Below are 21,101 nucleotides of genomic sequence, written 5' to 3'. Positions count from 1 at the left end.
GCCGTTTATGTATTAGAAATTAGAAAATTTAGTTGCATTTATTATTATACGAGTGTTGTGATAAAATCACAAAATTTCGCTAAAATCGCATTCGCTAATGTCGATTATAATTTCTAAATTTTAGAATTTAACTGATACGAATATTTTATAATGTATTTTTGCTAAGCGTAAAATATATTATAACTTAATATTGAAAATAGATTATTTACAAAATTTATTGATATATAAAATTATATTTTTTATGGTAAGCGTTTTAAAATGTATTTGCATTAAATCGAAAAAATTTTCATAAAAACTATTATTTATTTTATTTGAAATAGTTTAAATCGTTAAAACTGACTTTAAACAATAATTTAAAAAAAAAACACCAATTTTTTTATGCATAATAACTGATAGATTTAAGAAGTAATTGCATAAATCTGAGTCTTCTTAACATTTAACGCTTTAAAAATTAATTAAAAGCTTAAAATATCAATCTTGATATGTTTAAATGTGTTTTAGTGTAAGTGACAAAACCTGGAATTTGAGCATTGAAAATTTGTGCAGCCTTAGCTATTTGTGGATAAACACGATTAGTCATCGCTTCTAATTTGACAGGCACGAGTTCTAAGCCTGGCACTTGCAGTCCAAACAAATTATACTATATACGGACTATAAACTCATTAAATAAAATTCGATTATTTTCAAAGACCATTAGTTTTAATTAAGTATTATGTATATTATTACATTAAATAAATATATGTATATTATATAATTGTTTTTTTCTTAAATACATCATTATTTCATATTAATACTTAGTTGTGGAATATATAAATTTCACAAAATTTTAAATTTGTAAATAATAACTTAATGTGCATACATTTTATATGAAATATTTATATCTTAACTGTACTTGTTATATCATATCTCAATATATATGTATATATTAATCTGTATAGAAGAAGCATACAATTGCAATGATAAAAATTTTGTTAAAAGATACAGGTGTAGGAAATGCAAAGAAATGCTCGTAAATTTCAACATTAAGCTTAACCATAAAACTTAGATACTGACAGAATATAAAACTAAAAGTAGTTACACATTGTCATATACTTATGCATACTTATCAAGTATCTGCAATCGATGCTTGCACAAATTGCAACAATAAAACTCTTTTTGTATGCATAAGTATTTAATACGATAAACACATGAACACATAAACGCTTAAACTCAATACTCACAGCAACAGTTCCTTACGTGCTGCAGGTAACAGAAAAATTTGTTATTACAGAAAAAGTACACACAAAACACACAAAAATTGCACAAAACTACAAAATCCAACACTCAAACAATGTACCACAAAGAAAAAAAGAAAAAAGGAGTTATAGAAAATAACAATGTAAAAACAAAAACAAAAACAAATAGAAAAACAAGAACAAAGGCAAACACAAAAACAAACACAAAATATGAAGTTTTAAATTGCTTGAAAAAAGCAAACACAAAAGCATATAAACACTCCGTAGAACATTTGAACATAGAAACACTGGTGCATTGGTACATTGGCACATCGGCACATTGGCACATCGCCACATTTCATTGACAGTTAAAACGCCATTTTTATTGGTTTAGTGTTGGTTTGTGTTTATTATTGTGTTTGTATGGCAGCTGCAGCTGTTCCAGTTAAGTACTTATATCTGCCGAGCTATTTAGTATGCGAATACAATGCGTACTTATGGTTAGCTAGATACACATACATACACATAGTATCCGTACCGAACCATGGGATTGTTTCTTGAGAGTTTATGCTTGAATTACTTACACGCATTGTTGGCAGTGTGCATAAATATGCATTCATAAATACCACAGTAACTGCCATGTATCTTGATTTCACTATCCAGATACAAAGGCGTATGAGTAGCTACATTAATCACGTTTTGATTCTTTTATTCAGAGTTACTGTGCTATGTACGCTTACAATAGGTGCAGCTATCAGTAAATATCATTATGCCTCAAATACTATTGTTCATAGACTCATTACATTTGCATGTTAACTCACTGATGCATTAACGCGTCACTAATAATGAAGTAGTTATCTTAAAAAATATGTCAATTATTGCTAACTAAATATTAATTTCAAAATAATATTTTTATTCCAATTGCTATTTGTATTTTTGTAAATTTATAATTTTATTAATAAATAATTGTAAATAATTAAAAATTTTATTTTAATTTTTTTTTGTAGTAATTGTCGTCAATAAAACAATTATTGTAGCACTTTTATTGCTTAATTAACGCCTCAATTTTTTTTATTCACTTTCTTGTGTTGTCGCCTGTAAAAAATAAAATAAATTTCATTTTAATTTCATTAACTTTTAGTGTTATTTTTTAATGTACTTTTTTTATTGTTACTTTTATGATTAATAAAAAAAATATTGTTTATAAACAGTTTCATCTTTCACATATTAATTATCAATATTTTGTGTAAATTTTTTTTTTATTCAAAATTCAAACTGCACTGCACTGTACTGGAAAGCAGGTCACAGCCACTGATGGCGATAAGGACAGACCGCAAAATATTGTTTACTTTTTGACTGGTCAAGGCATTGATCCGGATAATCCAGCTAATAGCAAATTTGACATAAATCGTACAACTGGTGAAATATTTGTGCTTAAGGTGAGTTCTCTTAATAAATAAATTTAAATAATTTTTTTGCTATCAATATATTTTTTCCATGACAATTAATAGGAATTAATATAATTATTAAATAAATTTTTATATTAATGCTGTGTCAATTTTATGTCAATAAATTATCCATCATAAAATATTGTAATAAAAAAATTTTTAAATTCAATTAATATAATTCAAAATTCTTCAATAAAGAAATTCTGGGACTTATGCCTATGCATATTTCAATTCAAATTCTTTTAAAAAGTTTAGATAAATATCTTCATAAAAATAATTGCTGGGACTTATGCCTATGCATATTTCAATTTAAATTATTTTAAAAAATGTAGATAAATATCTTCAAAAAAATAACTCCTGGGACTTATACCTATGTATATTTCAATTTAAATTCTTTTAAAAAATGTAGATAAATTTCTAAAAAAATAACTCCTAGGACTTATGTCTATGCATATTTCAATTTAAATTCTTTTAAAATGTTTAGATAAATATCTTTAAAAAAATAATTGCTGGGACTTATACTTATGCATATTTCAATTTAAATTTTTTTTTTTAAAAAATGTAGATAAATATCTTTAAAAAAATAACTCGTAGGACTTATGCCTATGCATATTTCAATTTAAATTCTTTTAAAAAGTTTAGATAAATATCTTCAAAAAAATAATTGCTGGGACTTATACGTATGCATATTTTAATTTAAATTCCTTTAAAAAATTTAGATAAATAAGCATTTAGTTTCAAGAAGCACTAAAGACAACTTACACCTATTCGAATTCTAATTCTTCTATGTAGTTTAAATATATAAAAAATAAATGTAAGAAATCACTCACAACAATTTACAGCTATTTTACTTCTTATTCTTCTACAGAGTATGTATAAATAGTCAATAGATGTAAGAAACTATTCGTAATACCTTACACTAAATTACTTTTATTAATTGGGTAACTGAGATATCGTTTAATGAGCTGTGACCTATAGCAAGCAATAGATCGAACTGAGAACCTTTTTCAGAATCCTAAAGCTCCTGGAAAATAAATTGAAAATAATAATAATTAAAATGATTTTCCAATCGAGTATTTCAATTTAAAATATTGCTATAATAATTCAACTCAATTTATGAATCTGTTCCAACTTAAAATTTGAAATTTTAAAAACAATACATAAGGTTAATTTTAGTTAGTGCTGATCTAAGGAGTGCACCCATAGTTAGTGCTAATCTAAAATATTCCAACCCATAATTGCAAAGAATTATTATTCATTTTCTAAGTTTTAACTTCTAATATTATTACCCGGTTTGCTCAAATAAACCTAACAAACTTTCCAGTTCTTCCAGGGTTACCATCAGAGGTAATGCTTATGTTGTTCTTTTCCGATATGCTTACAAAAGAAAAGGCCTATTGTCGCTTATGTACTACATACATATATCAAGAATTGATGCCATATTCTACACTAATACTCAAGTTGTTATCGAAATAAATATTTTTCATTTATTTAACTTGAGTTTTTGTTTAGTTTATTGTATTAATTAGATGATACATTGTCTAGATATCATAATATTACGACTACAACCCTCTTAGAAACCAATCAAATAAATTGGTGGAAATCTGAAAGAAACTGGTGGGACAGACATCCTAAAATAAAAGCTCTAAAATAACGCAATATACTAATAGGTAATTTATGTGACATAAATCACAGGTTCATTCTTAAACCTAATCTAATCTTTTATTATAGATTCTTTTTAGAAATATAAAAATTAATTGCAAAAAAGATTAATATACTCACATTCAATTCATATGTATTTAATTATTATCTGCAACATCCTTTATGAATATATGTACATATTTATGATTAGAGCTTTAAAGTATTGCTTTGCAAGTCTGATTTAAAATGCTCGCTGTGACCGCACTGCCGTCATAAAACAGTGAATATCCTGAGCGTTTAAACCGAAAATCAACTGCCAACCCACATAAATTGATTGTACATTAAACGCGCCATACATATTAATGTAAAAAATCTCAGGACCATTATGTCTTGGGCAATGCGTCTGACGCTCCAATATTATTACCTAAAACCGAAGAGGAAAAACCACACGAAATAGCAAGACTAAAGGGACAGGAGTAAAAGCAAAAGATTTTGTTAGAAAATGCACACGAAAATCAGCAAAAATAAAATATAAAAAATTAAGCAAAAAATGTATAAAAATGAAAACTTTCACAAAAAAGGTTTTACATGCACAAGGTTACGTGTCCTGTAAGCTGATAATAAATTATAAAAAGGCAACAATTTAAGCGTAAATGAAAACTCATTAAAATAAGCCGCAACGTTTTAAAGATGCCACAGAAACTTTACCAATTTGTGGCTGAAGTTAAAATAAATAAATATTTAAAAGCATTAAAAATTGTCTAGATTAAAGGATGTTAGTTTCCTTTTTTCTTCCTCTCTGCAGTTTACAGTATTTTTAGATCGCATTTAAGTAGTTTTCAAAGCACTTCAAATAAAAGCTTTAAGATTTTTAATGTGACAAGGCACAAGGGCTTAGGCAAGACTACTTTAATATACTACATTTATTTTATTTTATTTCCTAAACTGAAAATACTGAATATTGAATATCTTACGTAGGACGTACTACACAAAAAGGTTAGAAAAATATGAGCTAAACGCTCACTTAAAGCCGTCATCAACTTGTTCTATTCAATATAATCAGATACTCTGCTTTTCTTGGAAACAATTAAACCCCACTTACCGCCTTAACAAACAATATCTGTACGTTTGCCTCACACTAAAAGCTGCAGAGTGTTTTAAGATTTCGTTATATATGCGGACTGTTATAATAATAAAATTAAAATCACTATAGATAACTAGCTGCGAATGGAAACTCCAGTAACTCCAATAATGAAGTTCTCCGATCATTACTGATCTTTTCTTCATAACCTCTCTCTACGCTTTGACTGGATTACTGTTTATTACTTCATCAGACTACGCAATAACTAAATTCAGAGCCGCATACCTGCCCGAGGAACCTGTTACCAATCTGAGATGCGATAATTCAACTTCAACTGAATAGCAGACATTCTACTCAACCAGATTTTCTACTAGAAACCAGATTTTCTGTTGAATGTTTTAACATAAGATGAGGATAGAATCTTCTGGCTCAAAAATCTTCTTCTACTATAGATTACTGCCGGATAGTCACAGAAAATTTGATTAGAGGCCTTATCCAACTTTATTCTATTTTCTGACACAATAAAAAATAGTTTTTTTTTTTATCATATTATCAGTTTAAATAATTTTACAAAAATAAACAAGAATCATCAGTTTCGGTTCTGTACCAATTCATTTCCCCTTTCTATGTATGAATACGTTTGTAAAGATTCTTTTTTATTTTTAATTATAAAACCCATTAGATGCGCATAAGTTGAAGAAGTAGATATTAAGTAATTAATATCTAACAAATTTGTAATATAATTGATGATGAAATATAATAGATGAAGCTAAAGACAAAAGAAGCCTCAACTAGTTGCTTCAGATTGAACAAAGAAAAAAAATGTTATGCATTAACTCAATTAGAGAAATTTGAGATATTATTTACAATGATTTTGAGTAGCTGTCAAAGTTTTCTTAAATTTTCGAGGAAGAACTTCTAGAAAATTCTATTTGATATTCATTATCTACAAGTAACAACAATTTTCAAGTTTATTTGTGTTACAAATAATTTTCAAATGAGACTATATAGCAAATAAGTGATAATTACAAAATTACAAAACAAATAGACAATAACTGTCTAATTCTGATTTTACTTAAGTTTTTGTTTCTAGTCGAAATAAATAAATAAGACTTATCGCATTATGAACTGCAAACAAAAACTATTTGAAATACAATATCTCACAAGCAGCATACTCGTTCTCGTAAAATTTAAACGTTTTAAAGAGCAAAAATAAGCAGAATGTAGATTCATCCCAACTATATATGTTTCTGAAGTTTGCCTTTGCAGTTGCATTCTAAGCCAAAGGAGTAGAATGTATCTGAATATCTTGCTGTTACTCCCACTGCATCCTTGCACATGGTCACATTGTTTTTGTGCTCCTCCTTTGCTGGAGGTTCACAATGGTGCTGAGCTAGCTGAAATGTCAGCTTGGTTGCCTGCCTGGTTATCTTATCAATGCATGGCTTGCCTGCTAATGTTTGTGCTTTTGCTTAGTTTCTAAGGAACTCTAAAGAAAATAAATGAAAATATAAGGTTATAAAAGAAAATAATAATAAAAATGTAAAAAATAAAAAAGAAAAAATAACAGAAGATAAAAGAAAAACAGATACAATATTAATTCAGTTGCTATTTTGATTTTCTGTTTTGTCAAAGCCAAACTTGCTTTTCGACAATTTCATGAATTCATATGGAGCTGCTGCATGCACTCAACTAAAATGCTTAAGATAATTTTCCTCCTTTCAGTTGATCGTTTTTTTAAAGAATTTTTTAATTGTCATTCGAAGTAACAGTGCAGACTGAAAAAATAAAATCTAAACATAAAAAAGTAATAATCAAGTGAAACAAAAATATATTTCAAAAAGAACTAAAAATTATATTTATCTGCTCCATAAAAAAGCAAGGATACAAAATTAATTTGATAGTTAACTATTGCTTCCTTTGCGTTTCACTATCTTTACGGCATAGCTTCTTGGGAGAGAACTTAATTGAAATTTGTTGCCAGATATGCAGATATGCAGATATGTTGTAACTAAAATTTAAAAAACTTATGCAGTAAGAATTGCAGATGATAATAAAAATATTTGCATAGAAAGAGTACATTTTGAAAAGATCAAGGCAATGGCAAATACAGAACCTTGAATACTCGCTCGTACATTCAGTGAAATGCAAATAGAACACAGCTTAAAGCAATAAGATGCACCACACAAGATATTCACATTATAAAGGACAAATTACAAACCATAAATATTTTATTTAAATTTTTTTTCCTATTTTATTTCGTGTCTGATTCAGAATAAATTAGTTGTATATTTTTGCTAAGTTTATACAAAAAAGAAAAACAATCAACTACATAGAATCATAAGTATAATTGAATGATTCACAAAACTATGATAATGGTGTCATAATCATGTGACCGTCGAAGTCATATTTGTAATAACTTAAGTACATATATAGCAAGTTGAGGTACTTTTTTAAACATCAGACGTCACTCAACTGTGCAATTTATTCCTTTATTTTTATATAGCTATACTTAAACTATTCTGTTTATTTGTCAAAATTCTTCATCACCTCCAACCGCTAGATAAAAATAAAAATCTTAATGCTAAGAACAGGAAACTGATATCTTATGTGTTATGTTGAGCCTTTTCCGAGTTACTGCATCTGGGCGCTTTTACTCTATGATGGCTTGAGGGTTTCTGCAGAGTACCACCCATCTCACAGACTAATTTGAGTATTCCTCATAATCTTCGTAATTACTCAATGATTGATCTAAGATCTGCGTACCGCCCAATGCGTTTACTGATTACTCTGAGATTAGATAGTGCTAAGTAGGGCAGCTTCAGTGTATTTTTCGACCGGATCTATTCTAAGGTCTCTTAGCATGTCATTCATGCGGATGTACCATGGTACTTTGAAGAGCCTTCGGAGAGCCTGAATTTGAGCAACTTGTAGCTTTTGAATAGTATAGTCGGCAGCTTTGCTATACGCGACAAACCCATAAAGTAGTGCTCAAATTTGAAATAACTTTTATAGTCTTTCACCGATTATTGTTCAGTCAGTGACTATCGATTCACCTCCATAATGTAACAATTGAACAATGTTTTGTTTTAAGGTTGCATATCAAAGGTAAAAGTTTTTCTACTTATACTTAAATATATTTCAACACTTATATACATCAACACATAGCCACTTTGATCGACTATCAAAACCGCGTTACCTTACAGTATTCTCATAAGCAAATGTTAATGTACGTAAAAAACAGTCCATGATATCCTTTGGTATTCTTGGTTATCATCTTATCTTGTTATCCTTTAGTAAATGTTATAAGTAGAATATATTTGTAGAGTAATATAAATATTACTGCAAATAGGTTAGTATTCAAGTAGAAATAACTTTCTCACAAAATTAAGTATTGAGAAAGAGAATTAAATGCATGACTTAAATAGTAAAAAAAGTATATAAATAAAAAATCTTGAATATTAAATAAATATTCAATAAGAATAAACATACTAAACTGAACAACTTTTATTTATGAATATAACATAAAATTGTGTACATTAATTAATTGACCTCATCAGCAAACTTTTCATAGTTTTATTTTAGTCATTCTCAGAAGGTATCACTCTCAATTAAAACGAAATATTAATGACTTGACAAAATTAATGTGACATTTTTGCTATTTTAGTGACTAATTTACTATGTCGGTCCAGACGGGTCTGCCCTGTGATTTTAAAAACTAATAGAAAAGTTACGTATAACAAAGTTTGTTAGAAATTTTTCTGAACTTCTGACTTAGGATTACAATGCCCGTCTAGACATTGAAACAACGTATTCATTCCAACATATATTTATGCATTAAAGTCAAATTAATAATATCAAAATGTCATTAAAAGTTACAGCCTAAAGTTAGTTATTTAGTTTTTCTTTTAATAAATTATCTAAGTAAAAATAAGAACTATGAAAACTACTTTTGTATAAGATAAAAAATAATTCAATTTAATTTTTATCAAATAAATTATGTTTTCAATATCTACTGCTATACCATATATGCACTTCTAGAGTTGGATATATATTTATGTATACAGTTACTTGAAATATACTTAGAATTATACATATACCTAATAATTAATTTATACTCTAGTTAAAGTTTGTGACTCTATCAAAGAAGTCCGAGTTTTCATTTAGTGTATTTATATATTAATAGTAAGACAGAAGTTATAGGACTGAAGGACCATAACATTAGTTTATACTGGTTTCACACTAAAGTTTTGCTTGTAATTTTAGCTGTCAACTGTTGTTGCTTTCAATGCAAAATGAAAATTTTTGACAGTTAAAATTACAAACAAAACTCTCGAGTGAATCCAGTATTATGTTGTCATATGTGCTGTTATTACATATGTACATCTAAGATGATATATGGATTGTGCTGTGCTACTATTGTCAAATGTATATGATTTTTAGAATGTGCTGATCTTTAAACAATGTAGTTTTAAATTGCATTCTGATTAATAGTGGTTAATTACAATTCAATTGGAATTAATTGTGTCTAATTAATACTGTTCAATTTTTAATATGTTTAAGTCAATTGATCTGAATTCTATATCTAAATGGGGCATTATTTTTCAATTAGACAAATGTTGTACAATATTAAATATATATTTAAATATTATAAAAAAAATTGAATAAGAAAAAAGTTGTGGTTTGAAATAAGTTTTAAAATTATATATGTATATACTCAAATATAATGAAAATAGTAAAAATCAGAACATATTGTTTAGCAAAGAAAATCAAGGAAATATGATTTCCATATAGAAAATATTTATCTAGCCAATAAAATTTTAATAACATAATACATTTTAATGTATAATTAAAAATCTAGATAATTCCGTGCATAAATTTCAATTAAAATCTCCTGTGGTATATACAAAAATGAATTGAACATTTTCTTAATTGCATCGATGGGCCCGAAATTGATTTTTTCCTATTTGGCAATAATTATCTTGCACATTATTTACTCATAATTTCTAACTAAAATACCTATTAGCAAATACTTATTTGAGCTGTTGCGGAAAACTCTGTATGACTAATAATGGAAATATTTATTTGTGAGTAAATAGCCATAAATATAAACAATATTTAGCTACAATTTCAAAATTAATTTCAACGAAAAGCTGCGCTATTTACTATATCATTTGTGTCATCATTCATATGTAAATGTTTTTCCACCAACTTTATGCAACTATGGTAATTTTCTGCAACACTTCTTTCCGCTTACCCCCAGTTCCTCAGTTCCTCAGTCCACCATTCGCCCAGCCTCCCAGGATAGACTGCTTCACTTGCTCATTGCAAGCATTTTGTTTATAGTATCATTGGTGCCATCGTCGTTGCTGTTGTTGTTGTTTATCGTTTATGGAAAATTAAATGAAAATCCCAACGGATGTTTCAGCGCTTGTAATAAATTTTGCTCTAAACTGTAATAAGGCAACAGCTGCATTTGCGGCACTGCAAAGTCGTCTGTAGAACAACGCTGAGCGTTGCATGAGGCACAAATAGACGTTCCATGAAATTGTGTTTTAAAATTACAAAACTGAATTTTATTTGTTTTGGCTAAGCATACACTTTTTAGCTTTCAATGAAAAATTTTGAAAATTTAAAAATCTTTTCAAAACAAAAAAATTCTTAAACTTTGCATACCCATAAAGTCGACTTTATGTTTAAGAGAACATTCACGTGTATTCAATTTAAGGCTTAGCAAAATCCTTTCGCTTTATCAAAGTCCTTATCAACATCAACTGATGTAATGTTGTTAACATAATATACACAAGTATTTGCTGTCAGTAGAGAAAGGAGCAGCAGGAGAAAAACACGGTGTGCAGTTGCAATTGCCTTGTTGTAAATGTGTTTATATATGGAATATTTGTCAAGCAAATTATCACATCAACGGCAGTCAAAAACATGAAAGTCACATTTGAAACCATAAAAACCAACAACACGAAATGTGCTTTCACCAATGCACAGCCAGAACCGCCTGAACCGCCTGAACCAAAAAAACCGCCTGAAACAAAAAGGCAATGCCACTTTTTGCTCCAAATTGATATTAACATGGGTTTTATATGCGTACTTTGTACATCTTTAAACGGCAAAAAAGTACGGGCATATCTATGAAGCACAATAAAGTACTGATTAACAAAAAATAAACAAACAAAAAAATTATGCAAAAAGATGAAAAATAAAAATATGTTAAAATATGTCATACATGGCACACATATTTAGGCCCCATAAAAAGTAAATAACTTTGCAAAAACCAAAAAAAAGCACAAATATCAGCATAAACATGCTACTCCGAGGCACTCACTTCCACTGTCGAAAACATGTCAACGTCATACACAACAGAACCAACGTAAATTTGTTCCTATATTCCAACAGCAACTACCTTTGGTGTATGTCAACAACAAAAACATGTTGCTTATCAGAATTTCTGTTGCAATGCCATAATGCCGTGGAGCGGTAATCAGTCATAACGACTTAAAACCCTAAAACGCTATGCGTATTATATAATTAATTAGCTTAGAGCATTTCCTTTTTTTTGGCCTAATTCCTCGAATCAAGTTGTTTTACTACTTGTGCACATATATATGCAACTCATTAAGGTTTCTATTAAATAGAGTTTTCGAGCGAAACAAAAGAAACTGAGCATAAAAAACAACAACAACAATATATATGTGCATACCTAAAGATATACATATATATGTAAAAAGATGTAATATATATACGCAACAAAAGCTCCGTTAAACAAAAAAAACGAAACACCCATCTTAACGGTACTATGTTTCTTGTCTCCAGTCATCACATTTCATATAAAGTATTCTATTTTAAATAGATAGTTCCTTTAATGAATATATATATAACATATAGTTTGATATACGTACATAATATGTAAAAAGGTGAAATTAAATTCACATAGGTATCAACAAAAATCTAAAGGTCTCCCACTTTCTTTCTCCAGAATTTAAATATTGGCATCTTCTTTGCACTGTAGAGAAATACTTCCATACTACAAAAATAAATCAAACAAAAAGTTGTATAAAATCTTCTTATGTATAAACTCACAAGCTTTTACCTAATATTATTTATGTTATTTATTTATAGTTATTTATAATAACTACTGATATATAATCCGGACTACCTTGATATTGTATTTATATATAAACATTGCTATAAGCTCTAAAGAATTGATTAGAAATGTATTGCTTTATGTCATATGCGATTCGTTTAAGATTAGATGAAAACAATCTTAATTATTAATTTGAAATTAATAAAATTAATCTAACCTCTTATAATCCCTATCTTTCTTAAGATAAGAAAATATAGACTCCAAATTTTGTGATTCTGACGGTTGCAATTGCTCTTAAATAGTATTGGGTTGAAAAGCACAGAAGCTGCTAATTTTATAGTTCAAAGAGTGAATTTAAAAACTAAAGTATATATTTTACTTTTTTTATTATTTATTGATTTAGAGTCATTATCTAGCAAAGCGTCAACACCGTGGATGATTTTCATTTTACGGAATTAATGGAACTGTGCATAGTCGTACTTACTAAAGTTTCTTATTAAAGCCAAATAATTAATACTGAATGGAGCTAATTAAATATATATATATATAGCGAAAACTTGTTAAAGTCAGATACCTTACTACTGGTTAGTATGTATGGTAAATTATCCAAAAGTATTTCAAAGATTTCCGGGTCTGTGTGGGTATCACTGTCGTTCATGGTCCTGCCACTGCCACTATATAAATAATAAATATTAAATAAAACTTGACACAGCGTTTGTTATCCATAGAAGTAAAAAAAATTTAATTGTATTGTATTTAATAAATTTTTAAAATTATTAACCGAGAACATACATAATAATAGAGTACGAGTATATATTTAATTAAAAGAACTCAATGCTATCAAATAAATGAGTTTATATAAATTAATATAAAATTTTTTTCGTTCAATTACAGCCACTTGATCGAGACCAGCCGAATGGCCGTCCACAGTGGCGCTTCACTGTATTCGCACAGGATGAAGGTGGTGAAGGTTTGGTTGGTTATGCGGATGTACAAGTGAATCTGAAGGATATAAACGATAATGCACCAATATTCCCACAAGGCGTCTATTTTGGAAATGTTACTGAAAACGGCACAGCTGGCATGGTCGTTATGACAATGACTGCTGTAGACTATGATGATCCGAACGAGGGTTCTAATGCAAAACTTGTATATTCCATAGAGAAGAATGTTATTGAAGAAGAGACAGGCTCACCGATATTTGAAATCGAACCAGATACTGGCGTTATAAAAACTGCTGTCTGTTGTTTGGATCGCGAGCGTACACCAGATTATTCGATACAAGTTGTGGCGATGGATGGCGGGGGGTTAAAGGGGACGGGGACAGCCTCTATACGTGTAAAAGATATAAATGACATGCCGCCACAGTTTACCAAAGATGAGTGGTTTACAGAAGTGGACGAAACAGATGGTACAACGTTGCCAGAAATGCCAATATTGACGGTAACAGTACACGATGAGGATGAAACTAATAAATTCCAATACAAAGTAATTGACAACAGTGGCTATGGTGCTGATAAGTTTACAATGGTGCGCAATAATGATGGTACTGGTTCCTTGAAAATCGTTCAACCTTTAGACTATGAAGATCAACTGCAAAGCAATGGCTTCCGTTTCCGTATACAAGTGAACGATAAAGGTGAAGACAATGACAATGACAAATATCATGTAGCCTACTCTTGGGTTGTGGTGAAATTGCGTGATATTAACGATAATAAACCACACTTTGAGCGCGCTAACGTGGAAGTTTCTGTATTTGAAGATACTAAAGTTGGTACTGAGCTAGAGAAATTCAGAGCTACTGACCCTGATCAAGGTGGTAAGAGTAAAGTTTCGTACTCGATTGACCGTTCTTCGGATAGACAACGACAATTTGCTATCAATCAAAATGGTTCAGTGACAATACAGCGCTCACTAGATCGTGAAGTTGTGCCCAGACATCAAGTGAAGATTTTAGCTATAGATGATGGTTCACCACCTAAAACTGCTACCGCGACTTTGACAGTGATTGTTCAAGATATTAATGACAATGCACCAAAATTCTTGAAGGATTATCGCCCAGTATTGCCTGAACATGTGCCACCACGCAAAGTTGTAGAAATATTAGCAACTGACGATGATGACCGTTCAAAGAGCAATGGACCACCATTCCAATTCCGTTTGGATCCCAGCGCTGATGATATTATACGTGCTTCATTCAAAGTAGAACAAGATCAAAGTAAGTAAATGTAAAGTAAAAACTGGCACTGTTATTAATAGATTTATGATAAAAATTTGAGAGTAGAACTTAATTAAATTTCAATAGAAGCTAATGTGCAGGGGACAGCTTTGTGCTGTTGTTATATGCATTTGCTGATTTCCATAAACAAATGTAATTAGTTGAGGTATGTCAAATTGCAAAGCAAATAAACGCAATAAATCAATGTTAGATGTAAATTGAAAAGAAAATAGCACAAGTAAAAGTACATCATCCGAACAATTCCAAACATAATACAGTCAATGCAATCAATTTCGTATTTACCAGCTGCATACCATTTGGCTGAGGAACAAATGGGGCAACTGCTGCTACTATTTCTGAGATAGACAGCTTTGATGTATTGTTAGAAGGCGAGCTAAATGACTGACTGACTGCCTGACTGACTGACTGCCTGACAGACTTACTGACACATGATTTGAGCAGCCCGAGACATGGTCAAATACATGCATTTCACTTGGCTAAAGTAAAACTAACAATCATAATGCAAATTCTATCGAATTTAAGGCACAGAATGCCTTATGTACTTCATTTTTATTACAACAATAACTTGACTTACGAAACCAAGGTGTATAAAATAATTATACCATAGGGCAATGTAAAATTGGTAATAATTTTTGCTTTGTTTAGGCAGGTATATACACACACAGTATAGTGCTAATATCCTTAGAATTGTACCGTAAGCAGAAAATGTCTGTCCTATTGAGTACTACGTAATGCTTTGAAATACGGGTGTTCAAAAACAAGTCAATTCCATATCTGATAAGCAACCTGTGTATTCTGCATTAATGGAATGGCAACATTTTCAGAATTCAATTCAAGCAAATAGTATCAAGTTTACGCTTTAAATGTTCTAAAAGCTGAGAAATTTCGCATTTTCAACACCAGAATCCAAAGATTCCATATTAACATGTAAATATAAATTTTTGCTATACAAAAATGCTCCAATGCTCCACTTTCCTTGTTAAATATTTTATAAATTTATTTACTTCAATATTTGAAAATGTGTAAAATTTTTCAAAGCTGTAAATTCCATATGCAATTACCTTTGCAAATTTTTTTTAGATTTTTTGTTCTATGCAAATCAATTCGATATAGAAATAAAAAAATATTTTTGCAAGATACAAATCTGAATATCTGCGAGTACAATATTCAAATATAATTTCATTTTTATTTTAAATGAAAAATTAGAAATATTTATTTTGTAACATGAATATTCAATTTTAAATTAAAATATGTAGAAAAAAATATTAAATTCAAAAGAAGATCTTAACAGGACTTTTAGCTGCCGAAATTGTTAAAGTTTTAATTGATTTAACTTCAAAACAAAATATTTTCGTAAAAGTAAATATATTCAATATATTTGGACTGCAATGCGAATATATTGTAATTGAATATATCAATTAAAGAAAATTTTTATCATTCAACAATTTGAAGTCCATAAAGAAATTCCAAGATTCAAATTATTTTTAAATAAAAAAAAATTTTTTATCTTTTTTGCTCGGACAGGAAAAAGCTAATAAACTATATTTTCACATCTCAAGCTATAACAATTAAAGAAAAATATTTTTTTTATATTTTATTTGATACAATTATTTATATTGCTCAATTTATATTGCTTATTGCTCAACCTAAATAATGCATACAAATCCCGAAAAGTATTAGGTTTTGTTTGAAATTTATTAGATTGGATTTAATTGTGTATTATTTTATATATTATTTATATTTACAAACGAAATGTACAATTTTATTCAAGTGAATAGTATTTTTATATTTATTGAAAGAGAAATCATTTTAATTTTTTTTAAATTTAAATGTATTTAAATGTTAAAATTCAAATTCAAATGTATAATAATTAAATAAATAAATATATAAATAATAAATAATGAAATTAATAAATAGTAAATAATTATTCAATAATTAAATAGATTATTCAATTAATAAATAAGTAAATATATAAATAAATAATTAAATAAATAGATAAAGATTATTCAATTATTAAATAAGTAAATATATTATTAAATAATTCAATAAATAGATAAAGCAATAAATAAATGAATATTAATAAACAAATGAGTAAGTAAATAAATAAATAAGTAAACTATTTATAATTATAATAAATAAATAATCTATTTATATAAATGTAATAATATAATATATAGTTATATTTATATAGGAAAAAAATAATTATTTATAAAAAAATATGTAAATATAATTAAAAACTAAATATTTTATTTTTATAATAATATTTATTAATTTTAAAAAAATATATTTTTTAAAATTACATATAAAATTTTAAATTTATATTAAATTTGTATTCAAAAATATTTAACAAATTTTTTATTTATAATTAAAATTATTTTTTAATAATTTAAATTAATGAAAATAAAAATTTTATATTTAAAAGTATATTTTTATTTAATCTAATTAAAAAAAAATAGAAATATAATTAAATAAATAAATAATTGATTTAATAAATAAATAAATAAGCAAGTAAAAAATAAAAAAAAAGTATATAAGTAAATTAATAAATAGATAAATAAATAAATATATAAATTAATAAGTATATAAATAAATAAAGATTTCGATAAGTAAATATATAAATAAATAAATACACAAATAAATAAATATATAAATTGATAAACAGATAAAAAATAAATAATAAATGAAAACACATTTTTATTTAATTTTTATACATTAATTTTTATATTTTTATTTTAATTTTTATACTTCTATTTTTTATATTTTTATATTTCCATTAACTCATATTTTATCACATTTATTTATTTATATTTTTATCACATTTTATTATTATATAGTTTAATTATATATAGGTATAATTGTGCAATATTTTTATCTATATACTTATCAGTTTGCGGATGGGGGTAACATATGCTATCACATAAAGTAAAGTTTATAGGATTAAGTACATACCTTTTGTTTTGACGTTTCTCTACTGACTAGCCTTCCCCATGTCCCGGTATTGGCATTAGACAATACACTCTGGACATGGGTCGATAACGATGTAAGTAGTTATGGACCTATGACAAAGCTCCAGTTTGAACACACAAACAAAATTATTCAGATTATTAACAAAAAAATAAGTAAATAAATAAATAAAATAATATATTAGAAAAATCAGATCTTAAAGTGAAATTTCAATCAGTAATTGATCGTTAATAATTTACTAGTTCTACTCATTGAAGCATTTAGATTTCCAAAACATTATTCTTCAACAAATCTGCTACAAATGTTGAAATTAATTTACAACGCTTTAGTGGAAGTCGATTTAATTGCTAGATTTAATAACCCAAATACTGCTACCGACACAAACAGCTACACTACACACTCTACCATATATGCCGCATAAAACCACTTATTTGCTAAGCACTACGGCATTACACCATGGCGTACACATACGCAAATAGATACAAAGACCCGCATATAATGTACGGACTCTTATGCTAATAAAAATGGGTTAGCTTAGGTCAGATTAGTAACTGTAGAGCTCTAACATAGTAAGTTTAAATCTGTTGGTTTTATTTTTTTTTTTTTGGTGAAAGTTCTCACACAAAAGCAGCCCGGCTGTCTGCCTGTTAGCCTAAACCAAGCATGCGTGTGCCCCTTCGCCCGTCCAATTGTGCATTTGCACATTCATTTCAAACTTAATACTTGCCGGATTAAAAAGTAATTACAGTAGAAATCACTTAAACATTCTGTGGCTAAATTGGCTGCAGCTCGTTTGTTTTGCAAAACGAAAATTAGCATTTGGTCGAAATTGGCATTAAAATGTAAATAAGAAAGTTGTAACCATTTAACCGCCAAAAATTTTGTTAGCACAGAGAAGTGTTAAGCCAAGCCAAAAAGTTAAAAATAATAATACATGCAGTCGTCCCAAAACTAGAAAAAAAGAACAATTTCTCCACAGACATGCATGGCACAATAAAGGCTTTGATTTATAAACTAAATATTTTGACTTTAAATAAGAAAAAGAATCACAATTATTTTTTATTTTTCACTTCTTGCAGAGGGCGCAAATGGCGATGGCATGGCTGTTATATCCTCCTTGCGTTCATTCGATCGCGAGCAGCAAAAGGAATACATGATACCGATTGTTATAAAGGATCACGGTTCGCCAGCTATGACAGGCACAAGCACTCTGACGGTCATCATTGGCGACGTCAACGATAACAAAATGCAACCTGGCGATAAAAATATCTTCGTTTATAATTTCCAAGGACAATCGCCTGATACGCAGATCGGACGTGTTTATGTATATGATTTGGATGATTGGGATTTGCCTGATAAGAAGTTCTACTGGGAGTCCCAAGAACATCCACGTTTCAAATTAGACGAAGATTCCGGTATGGTTACAATGCGTCAGGGCACACGTGAGGGCCGTTACACCTTACGCTTTAAAGTTTATGATCGCAAGCACACACAAACAGATGTACCAGCGAATATAACCGTAACGGTACGTGAAATACCACAAGAAGCAGTTATTAACTCCGGCTCAGTACGACTCTCGGGTATTTCCGATGAAGATTTTATACGTGTTTGGAATTATCGTACACAAAGCTTAAGTCGCTCGAAACTCGATCGTTTCCGTGACAAATTAGCTGATTTACTCAATACTGATCGTGAAAATGTCGACATCTTTAGTGTGCAGTTGAAACGTAGACACCCACCACTAACAGATGTACGTTTCTCAGCGCATGGTTCGCCATTCTATAAGCCTGTGAGATTGAATGGTATTGTTCTAATGAATCGTGAGGAAATCGAGAAAGATGTTGGCATAAATATTACAATGGTTGGCATTGATGAGTGTCTTTATGAGAACCAAATGTGCGAAGGTTCCTGCACGAATACTTTAGACATTAGTAATTTACCATATATGGTTAATGCAAATAAAACCGCTTTGGTTGGTGTACGCGTCGATACATTAGCTGAATGTACTTGTGGCGCGCGTAATTTCTCTAAACCCGAATCTTGCCGTACTACACCCTGCTACAATGGTGGTCGATGTGTAGATACACGTTTTGGACCACATTGCTCTTGTCCAGCAGGCTATACTGGACCACGCTGTCAGCAAACTACACGTAGTTTTCGTGGTAATGGCTGGGCTTGGTATCCACCACTAGAAATGTGTGATGAATCACATCTAAGTTTGGAATTCATAACACGCAAGCCCGATGGTTTGATCATTTATAATGGCCCAATTGTACCGCCAGAACGCGATGAAATGCTTATATCAGATTTTATATCGTTAGAGTTAGAGCGTGGCTATCCACGCCTACTAATAGATTTTGGATCAGGTACATTAGAATTACGCGTTAAAACAAAGAAAACTTTGGATGATGGCGAATGGCATCGTATAGATCTGTTCTGGGATACTGAAAATGTACGTATGGTGGTAGACTTCTGCAAATCAGCAGAAATAAGTGAAATGGAAGATGGCACCCCACCAGAATTCGATGACATGAGCTGTCAAGCACGCGGCCAAATACCTCCTTTCAATGAATATCTAAACGTGAATGCACCACTACAGGTGGGTGGTTTATATCGTGAACAGTTTGACCCATCCTTGTATTTCTGGCACAATTCACCAAGCGGTAAAGGTTTTGACGGCTGTATACGTAATCTTGTGCATAATTCAAAGCTCTATGATTTGGCTCATCCTGGTCTATCACGTAATAGTGTTGCCGGCTGCCCACAAACTGAGGAAGTATGCTCACAGTCTGAACAGACAGCACGCTGTTGGGAGCATGGCAACTGCATAGGATCGTTATCAGAAGCACGTTGTCAGTGTCGCCCTGGTTGGACTGGACCTGCTTGTAATATACCCACCATACCAACAACATTCAAACAGCAGAGCTATGTCAAGTATGCACTCAGTTTCGAGCCAGACCGTTTTAGCACCCAAGTGCAGCTACGTTTTCGTACACGTGAGCAGCATGGTGAACTATTTCGTGTTAGTGACCAGCATAATCGGGAATATGGCATATTGGAAATTAAGGATGCACGTTTACATTTCCGTTATAACCTAAATTCGTTGCGTACTGAAGAAAAAGATTTATGGTTAAATGCTGTAGCAGTGGACGATGGTCAATGGCATGTGGTGCGTATTAATCGTTACGGTTCGGCAGCGACACTAGAACTTGATGGTGGCGAAGGACGACGTTACAATGAGACATTCGAATTTATTGGACATCAATGGTTGTTGGTGGATAAGCAAGAAGGTGTTTATGCGGGTGGAAAAGCAGAGTATACTGGTGTAAGAACATTTGAAGTGTATGCTGATTATCAAAAGAGTTGCCTCGATGACATCAGGTAAGTGGATGCAATATAACGACTGATTGTAAAAGAT

The 21,101-nt window shown here is 29.7% G+C and overlaps 1 protein-coding gene across 1 annotated transcript in view; it reads left to right on the top strand.

The window, feature by feature from the left end:
* Positions 1–21,101, top strand: part of LOC119687457 (neural-cadherin-like) — a 65,482-nt gene that overhangs the window by 17,096 nt on the left and 27,285 nt on the right. Inside the window, exons 6-8 of the mRNA XM_038101778.1 lie at positions 2,516–2,653; positions 13,375–14,698; positions 18,763–21,064. Of these exons, the coding sequence (XP_037957706.1) occupies positions 2,516–2,653; positions 13,375–14,698; positions 18,763–21,064 (3,764 nt within the window). The remainder of the gene's footprint in view (positions 1–2,515; positions 2,654–13,374; positions 14,699–18,762; positions 21,065–21,101) is intronic.

The sequence above is a fragment of the Teleopsis dalmanni genome, chromosome X (assembly GCF_002237135.1).
Source record: "Teleopsis dalmanni isolate 2A chromosome X, ASM223713v2, whole genome shotgun sequence".
NCBI classification, from domain to species: Eukaryota; Metazoa; Arthropoda; class Insecta; order Diptera; family Diopsidae; genus Teleopsis; species Teleopsis dalmanni.
This window is presented reverse-complemented; position numbering and strand designations above follow the sequence as displayed.